At 50.1% G+C, this 9,108-nt stretch overlaps 1 protein-coding gene across 2 annotated transcripts in view; it reads left to right on the top strand.

Moving 5' to 3' along the window:
* The first annotated feature begins 1,560 nt into the window (after window positions 1-1,560).
* LOC101076748 (FRAS1-related extracellular matrix protein 2-like) overlaps window positions 1,561-9,108 on the top strand; it is a 17,468-nt gene continuing 9,920 nt past the window's right edge. For both annotated transcript variants that reach the window (XM_029848880.1, XM_029848879.1), the window contains exons 1-7: window positions 1,561-2,103; window positions 3,315-3,566; window positions 7,028-7,177; window positions 7,256-7,465; window positions 7,755-7,952; window positions 8,226-8,390; window positions 8,507-8,689. In XM_029848880.1, the coding sequence (XP_029704740.1) occupies window positions 2,079-2,103; window positions 3,315-3,566; window positions 7,028-7,177; window positions 7,256-7,465; window positions 7,755-7,952; window positions 8,226-8,390; window positions 8,507-8,689 (1,183 nt within the window). In that variant the 5' untranslated portion in view covers window positions 1,561-2,078. The remainder of the gene's footprint in view (window positions 2,104-3,314; window positions 3,567-7,027; window positions 7,178-7,255; window positions 7,466-7,754; window positions 7,953-8,225; window positions 8,391-8,506; window positions 8,690-9,108) is intronic.

Raw genomic sequence — 9,108 nt, 5'->3', positions numbered from 1 at the left:
CCCCCTCTCCTCCATCTCTCCTCCCCTGTGAGTTAATTATTCTTTGTGGGTGGAGGGCAGGGGCTGTTCCGCTTGCTGTGGTCTCCAAAGAGAGTCTAATGTGACAGATACCCACCACTCTCCACTCTGTTGTGCTTTGTTTTGTGGCGTTAGCCAGAAACTTCTGGGGGGGGGGGGGCACATCAGCTGAACTGGCAGCTCTAATCTATGTGGTGTTTGACACACTTGTTTTTTAATAGGGTCCCTTTAAGAAAGCCTTTCTAGCAGTTTATTACCATTATTATTGAGCTGGTGCCGCTTTAACTAATGACGAGGGTTTTGCTGCGATGCTGCTTCCACTGCTGCACCACTGCTTTTCAGATGTGCTCGACTCGACTTCGTACATAATCCATGCGCGGGGCTCACGGCGCTGACAAAAGATGACAGCGGTGTCTCGCCGGCTTGTTGTCGCTGGTAACGCCTTCGACAGAGCGCTCGGCATTCGGAACCTTCACGGAGCTCGTTCCGTTAAATAACTGCCTTCTGTTTTGGAGCTTTTATTTTTGTTTTGTTCCCACCCCCACAGAAACCGCAGGACCACAGCTGCAGCCGTGTAATTGTAAGAGCTTTGCTAGGATGTAAACCCTCTTGAGTAATGTAGAGCCCATTAACCAAGAGACTGTTGCATCTGGCTGCTACACGCCGCCGCTAACTGCAGGTTTCCAAAGCCGTTTTTTACTTTCTTTCTTTCTTTTCTAGTCACATTTTGAGCACTTTGCTGATTGGCAGGACTGTTTTCACTGGCTGGTGGGAGACGCAGACATCCGTCGGTGTAACTGCTGTGGAATATTTATGGAATGATCAATAATGGAGACGTGTTGGGCATAAACATAAAAGGCAACAAATATGCTAAATCCATCCTGAGAAGAAACCGCAAAAAGCAGGTGGAAGTGTGTGCTATTCCAACACTCCTCTTTTCCACCCATGAATGTTTTAAAATGACTTGCTTGACCCACTTGTGCTGAGAAAAATGCTCTTTTGCCTTTAGAGGAGTGCAGGTCAAACGCAGATAAAGTCTGGGAGAAGGGAAAATCAGGGCGTGGGGAGGTGTTTGTGAAGATCCTGACCCTCAGCGCCCCCTGAGGGGCAACAGATTGTGAGCATTGACCTAAAGGAGAGCTGGAAGAGAGGGAAGAGGAGGGAAGAGGAGGGAAAAAACTCAGTGGCAGATTGAGTCCCGTTGCTGACTTCATCCCAGTGAGTAATCACAGGTGGTGGCGGCCTTTTTATCACCGGCGTCCAGTCAACGTCCAGATCTACTTGTTGGCTCCATTTTCAAGCTGGAGCAATTTCTCGTTGCTCCGATCTCCATCGTGTCTCATCCCGTTCGTGCCAGGAAAGAGCAAAGGAGTCGGGAACAAAGTGTCGAAAAAAGAGGAGCTGGGACGAGCGCTCGCTCGGACCACTCCGTTAGTATGTTTATTGGTCCCGCTGCGTCCGTGGAAAACAGCTCCGGCATTGTTTCAGTAATGGCAGGGGCCTCTCCGCTTTGATAAGCGATGCCTTCATGGCGCCGGGCTTTCTCTCAATCAGCTTCTCTCAGATGCAGCGAAGAGCGAGGGAGGAAAAAAGGAGGGATGCTCCCACTGACCCCGCCGTGTAAAGAGGAGTCAAAATGTAAAACTGCCAACTGATTCGCTCCGAGAGACTCGCATGTGTAATTGAGCACGACACACCGGGCGGCGAGGAAAACTTCCGGAGGGGTGGCTTTGAAGAGCACCTCTGGTTGCATCAAACTGTGTTGCCAAGTTATTTTTGAATATGAATAAGCACACGGCAGGACCACGACTTCAATAGACTAGACTGGGAAAGAAGCAGCGCGCCGGAACAAAAGGCTGCATCCGTCCTCGGTGGCGTGATGAAGTGTGGATTCCTGCAGATTGTTACACATATCATTAGCCTTTTCTCTCTCTCCCTCACTCCATCCGCTGCCTCCAGAGTCAACGGTGTTCTTCCCCGAGCAGATCCAGTTGGCGGAGGAAGATGTGGGAGAGCTTTTCATCCCGGTGCACCGCAGCGGAGACATCAGCCAGGAGCTGATGGTGGTCTGCTCCACGCAGCAGGGTAGGGGCAGCTCATCTCACACCGTTACCCTCAGCCCGCCTCCGCCCCTGTCAGACGGGAGCACAACTCAGGGAATACGTATTCGCCACATTTGTTGTCTTCGGGAAGATATTTTCTTTCATTTTCTGGTTGGGCGAAAATGTCCTTGAAGGCATTGATAGCATAAAATTACATTTGGATCTGACTGAGCACCGAATGTTTTCTATTCGCGGCGACACCTGCACACGTGACGCCTTTGGCCTTCAGTAGTAACCGAGCGCGACCTGTACATTACATTATTTACATTGAAGCGGCAGCAGATGCTCAGTGTGAGTTTAGCTCTGAATTAACGAGCTGCCTCCACAACGACCCTCTGATCAGTCCAGTTCCTTCAATGTTGAGTGAATCTGTAAAGATTACGCTGAAAGGCTCAACATAATAACCTGTCATGAGAGAAAATGAGCAGTTTTTATCATCTCAGATGGAAGCGTTGGAGTTTTTCTGTGACTTCAGATGCAAATGAAGTTTAAAACCTTTAAAAAACGTTGATAAATCATGGAAATATGAGTTTTATTGATACGGATGCAAGGACACAATCCTGCAGACAGCTCGTCAGCCATATTGTTCCAAATGCTGCAGAAGCTTTCAGCAGGTGTTAAAGTTAGCTTTGACAGGAGAATTCCCCGGATTAAACCTTTGGAATATCAGCACAGTCCATCATTCTTCAATTCATCTTTGCATTTTTCTCGGTATTTTGCACAAAAGAGCTCAAGCTAAAACCACAAGATGCAGGATTTTCTGTTGTTGTCACAGCCTGAGCGATGTCTGCAGCAATCAGTGATCTCTTTCCCAGAATATTTAAATACTGGCTCACACACACACACCCACACACACACCCACACACACACACACTGTGATTTTAAATGCCAATAGATTCAGCCCAAACTGCAGCGACAGCCTAATGAAGGCGTCCCTGGTAAATGCCAGGAGGCTGAACTGGCTGCACCACTGGTTTGATTTGCACAGACCTGTTGGCCTGAACTGGGCCACCATATAAACAGGAACCTGCTGACTCGGGCTGACCCGGCCTTGAGTAAAGGTCAGTTTCCACACACCTTAACGGCCGTGTCGGCAGCTTTTATCTTTCATTTGCCTTCGTGTAGCAGAGTTTAACCAAAATCACGTATGAGTCCAGTTTAACTGTCGTGCTGTTTTTGCCTTCTGCCGTGAAGGTTCTGCCGTGGGGACGGTTCCCACCACCGTCCTGTCCTATTCCGACTACATCTCCCGCCCGGAGGAGCACAGCAGCATCCTCCGCTTCGACAAGGGCGAGCGGGAGAAGCGGTGCCGCGTGATGATCATCGACGACTCCCTGTATGAAGGAGAAGAGAGCTTCAACGTCAGCCTGTCCCTGCCCGTCGGGGGCCGTCTGGGAAAGCACTACCCCTCCACCAGAGTCCGGATCTTGGAAGACATGGACGACGGTAAGCCTGAGCGCAGACATGGTTCCGCTTATCGGAACAAGCTGGACGCGACAGAGTTAAGAGCTCCTCCACGCCCGACTGGCAGCGGAGCCTTAGGCCTTGAGGGCAGCGAATATCTCTTCATTAAGCATGTTTACAAACTCAAAAGGCCGTTGAGGCGTGAAGGATAATGTATCCGGACAGAGACGGTTCCCGTCTACAGATTTAATCAAACTCCCGTCTCACTCTTGTTCAGATGGGTCTTAATTAGTCCAGACACACGCTGGAGTCCAGCGGGACCACAGTCCTACACCCGTCTCGCCGCCGGAACGCCACATGTGCAATAGCTCGTGTGTTTGTGAGCTTTTCTTTTCCCAGGTGTTCCCCCTCTCGTTTAAATCACAACGTTCTGCACAAACTGGTCAAAATATGAAATCCATCATGGCGACAATCGGCAATACGTAACGCCTCTCGTTTGTTTGTGCCTGAACATAATCGTCTGTATTAAAGTTCCAAATGAGGTGATTTTATTGATCACCTTGTTTTTCTGTTTTCCTGCTGATTCTCCTAATTATGTTGCCTTTTGTCGGCCTTTTTTCCCATCCGTGGTTTCTCCACAAGGAGGGATTTAATTATAGGCGTATTCTACAGACTGTAATTAAAAAGCACAGATTGTTTTTTATTCTGTTCTCCCATCATACCCAGGAGTATGGCTGTAATAAATGAGTTATTATATCAGTTGCTGCTCCGTGCTGTGGCTCACCCACCCGTCTGGCACAAAACTAAAGACATACAAACTATAACGGCAGACAAATCTGCCTTCTGAGTGGAGTTGGGGGCTTCAAGTTTGAGTTGGGGGCCACGTTTGAGAAGAACAGGAAATACATCGCACAGACGTCCACTGAGAAGCGGCAACAAATGTGCAGGAAACAAAGCGGAATTTTTATAAATTTGTATTTCTTTGATTTCCTACTACAGCACTTGGCAATAGTTTTTCCTACGTTTGGTCTCCTGGTTCTCCTGGTTCTCCTGGTTCCCACCGCTCAGCATCTCCCACCAGGAGAGAGAACGAGCAACCGCTGAACCGTGCGCAGCTCTTGAATAAACCACAAAAAGGCTATTCTCAGCTGAACTGCGTAGATCCGCGATGACGTCCAACCGAAGACTCATTTAGACACACACACACCTCTGAGTGTGTGTGTGCGTGTCCAGGAGGCTGGTGCACAAGAAACATGACACACGCTCTGTCTCTAAATTGTCAATCTGCCCCCGATGAAGTGTGCAGTTCAAAGCGATGCTAATGTGTGCTGGGAAATGACGAGGTGTCATTTTTATCCTCCTGGAGGAGAAAACGTCATCTGACCCAGACAGATCAACCCAAACCTCCGTCGTGGAACACGCGAGTGTTCCTGCATCTGCTGCGCTGGGAAATGTAGCGAGCACACGCTCCGAGTGGGGCCAGCGTCTGGAATCGGAGAGTTTTTTCTCCTTCAGAAAAGTCCAGCAGCACATTTGCTTCCCTCAGGTCACCCTGCTCTCTCTCTCTCTCTCTCACACACACACACACACACACACACACACACACACACACACACACACACACACACACACACACACAGGCGCTACAGCTTCTCACTTTTGCCAAGAAAAACCGCCAGGGGTGTGGGCAGGTTTGGAGCTCCATCAGATTAGCCTCGACGGGGCCGTCTCTCCCGGAGCGCCGCTCTCTGCACGGCTGCACGCTCCGACTCCACGTGAAGGTTCTGCTGTCCTGCCAAGGAGAACCGCCACGCTTTCCTCCCAGATTGGCTCAAAGGGTCTCGTTTAGGAAGTGCTCGCCTTCATTTCAATATGAGGCGTCGGTCACGCTGCACTAGCTTTAAAGTGCTTCACCTTCCCAACATTATCGCTGTTGTAGAGTGTTCTACCTTAATTAGCATGCAAATAGAAAATGGAGTCTTTCATTTTCTCCCTTTTGCCTTTGGTTGCCCACAAAATGCCAATATCACCATTTTGAAAACAAAAGCTCCACTAAACGCTGTCCTGCATTTTAACTAAAGGGGGAAACTTTGAGAGAATGGCTTGTAAACTGTGTTTGAGCAGCGCGGTGACACGCGACGCTCCCCAGACGCCCACACCTCCTAATTATTGCAATTTGCATCTGCACCTCGCTCAGACCTCACACGCAGGAAGCCCGGGGGGGGGGGCAGCCTGCACTCCTCACTCGTCACGTCCTCCGGCTCCGACAGTGTTTGTTGTCCCCTGGCTGCTGCCGGGACATGTGTGAATTCAGACGTGCGCTCTTGTTTCACCAGTGCACGTGCATGCTCCACATTTCCTCTGTCTTTGTGATCTTTTTTAAACAAAAGCTTCGCCTGAAAGTACTCGACTAAACGTCCTTGCCTGTGTGTTTTCCCACCCACTTTAATTTTTCCCATTTTTCCCGTCTCTCCCATAGCGCCAATAAACAGATGCTATTTGCACTACAAACAAGCGCAGCTTCTGTTAGGTGAAGCCAAATATGTAGGAGGGATGAAACAAGTGTAGAGACGGCGTGCACGAGCAGCCAGGACGCGCCTGTTTTCCAGCTCACTGTCACTTAGAGTGTGGAGTCAAAAATGTAATTGCACTTAATTTTCCTGATTCCCTCAGGTGTGCTGCTATTCTTAGGTGTTTTTTTTTCTGGCCCAGTTAACAAACTTAAATAAGATATGAAAGCAAATATAAGCGAATATTCTGGGGGGGGGGGGACTTCTGGTCTGCTGAAGTGTTTGATCACAACTCCAAAAAAAACAAGTTCATGAATATGCCTGCATGCTATTTTTGGAGTACATGCCAGAATATAAGCGAGGAGCTGTGTTAGGAAAACAGAAGGAAGAGGAGCGGCATTTTAAAGCGGGAGACAGAGCAACTTTTATTCTGTCAGTTTTCTTGGACTTGAGGGGAAGGTGGGGTGGGAGTTGTGAGAGATGAAGCTGTCAGACACACTTTGGACTGCCTCCACTTGGCTGCCTGGAGAAACAATACCAGTTCAAACAAGCCTTTGAGCAGTCTAGGGGGCCTCTCTCCCCCCTCTCTCCCCCCTTCTCTCTCTCCCTCTCTCTTTCTTTCTTCATCTCTCTGTTTTTCAGGGCGTCCTTTCTTGTTGAAAGTGCTTATTGGTTTATGTCGGAGGAATGCTAACAATGAGATGGCTAAAAGGCCGGGAGAGGTCGGGGGGTCGCGCTGCCCCACAGTTTAACTTTGGAATAATGGGCCGCCGCTCTTTGACCTCTGCATCCGGCTGCTGCTTTTACGAATGACTTGTGTCACGTCGCGGGTGGCGCCTGACAGGTGTAAAGTTACCGCAGGTGCATGCGTGAGTGGCGAGGACAGCCGGCTTCAACAACAGCCCCGGCGGGGGGTGGCAGAGGGGCAAAAGATGTGATTTGGTGTGAAACAGTGAACAAGCAGTAGCGAGTTTTACACTCTTTGTTGTCCAGCGCCAGTCTTTTATTTTGGAGAGGTGGAGTACCACGTGGACGAGAGCGACGGATACGTGGAGGTCAGAGTGTGGAGGACAGGAACCGATCTGTCCAAAAGCGGTAGCGTTACGGTCCGTTCTCGCAAAGCTGAGCCCGTCTCTGCGGAAGGTGAGGCCCCTCCCACACCGACCAACACGTGGCCGTGTGCTGGTGCTCAAAGATCCTGCTTTGGATTCTTTCCTCCAGCTGGTCTCGACTACGTAGGCATCAGTCGTAACCTGGACTTCGCCCCTGGCGTCAGCATGCAGACCGTGGCTGTCACCATCCTGGACGACCTGGGGCAGCCAGAGCTGGAGGGAGTCGAGGCGTTTGAGCTGGTGCTCCGTATGCCGATGAACGGCGTCCTGGGAGAACCTGCGAAGGCCACAGTCTTCATCAATGACTCAGCGTCCGACCGTAAGTGCTGGTGCCTCACTGACATTAATGGTCCTTCTTCAGTCGTATAACCTGCACACTTTCAAGCTTTTCCACACAAAAAAAGGATTTTTCTGTCACGTCTGGAAGTCGGGCTTCTTAGAAAACAGTTTGTCATTCTCGCTGTTTCTTTTTTTACATTTTTATGGTTTCACACCAATCATCTCCAGCAGCTGTGTATCTAACGAGCCTTTTACACTCGGCCCGCCCACTATTTTTATTCGCTTTATTGCGATGTGTGCAATGGTCCTCTTGCATTCCTCCCCCCCAGTGCCGCAGGTCCAGTTCCGGGAGGCGGTGTACTCCGGAGAGGAGAGCGATGGCCAGATCACAGCCACCGTGTACCGCAGCGGCGACATCAGACACAGATCCACCGTCCGCTGCTACAGCCGCCAGGGCTCCGCCGAGGTGGCCTCCGACTTTGACGAACGGCCCAACACGGATGCGTCCATCATCACTTTTCTTCCAGGTTAGCAGCCGCGCACGTGCTGTGCACATGTTTTGATGTACTTTTAGTGTAATTAAAGACACAGCTTCACATAAGTAACCCCCCCCACACACACACACACACACACACACAATATGTGAAAACAACATCCAGAGCCTCACGAGGAGCCAAAGAAGAGACGAGTTATAAATAAAACTGGAAAAATTGAGACTGATTGTTGAATTTCTTTCATCTTTAACGCCACCTCAAACTCTGCGACACTTCCCGTCATCGCCGTGTCGCTCTGCGCTCCAGGCGAGGCGGAGAAGCCATGTATCCTGTCACTGGTTGATGACACGCTGTACGAGGAGGGAGAGGAGCTGCGGTTGGTTCTGGGGACCCCGAGGAGTGGGTCGCCGTTTGGCGGATCGGTGGGAGCGCCCAATGAGACTCTGGTGAAAATCAAGGACACTGCTGACAGTAAGTCCAAGCAGAGGCAGGAAGTAATCCGAGCTCGGTCATGGATCAGCGCTGGTAATTATGCTGCTGTCAATATCCCATCAGTGACGTTGTTTGATTTCCCTCCTGCGCCTCAGAGCCCATCATCCGTTTTATCGAAACCAAGTTCAGCGTTAGCGAACCGAGAGAAGCCGGCGCTGTGGCGACTGTCAAGATTCCTGTTGTACGAGTGGGAGACACATCAAAGGTGTCGGTGGTGCGTGTTCACACTAAAGACGGATCGGCCATCTCGGGAGAGGACTACTACCCCGTTTCTCAAGGTACAGCCGTCTTCAAACAGGTCCGGCTGAACACTGACATCGTTAGTGCACAGTCGGCTTTTCCCACCAGTCCGGAAGAAAGAGGCAATTAGGACGGAAAAAGCCAAAAGTCCTTTAAACAGTGCGGTCAAAGGCAGCGTCTTCCCGGCGTTTGGAGGCAGCTGACTGGATTCTCCTGAACGGATTATTACACTGTTATAGTCCAGCACAGATGTGAAGATTCCGATTCCACCCCGGCACCTTTCAGTGTTTTGTCAGGCTGGTCTCGCTTTCTCCTCCCACCTGTTCGGCTTTCAGCACACCGAACAAATCAGGTGTTTTAAATATTTATACAATCACCGTCTATTCAAATCACACCGTCCTCCTCACCGTTCAAACAGGGACAATTTCCCAGAAGTTTCCAACAGCGTTTCATTGAA

The sequence above is a fragment of the Takifugu rubripes genome, chromosome 15, assembly GCF_901000725.2.
Source record: "Takifugu rubripes chromosome 15, fTakRub1.2, whole genome shotgun sequence".
NCBI lineage: Eukaryota > Metazoa > Chordata > Actinopteri > Tetraodontiformes > Tetraodontidae > Takifugu > Takifugu rubripes.
The sequence above is the reverse complement of the archived record's forward strand: the minus strand, read 5'-3'. Positions and strand labels throughout refer to the sequence as shown.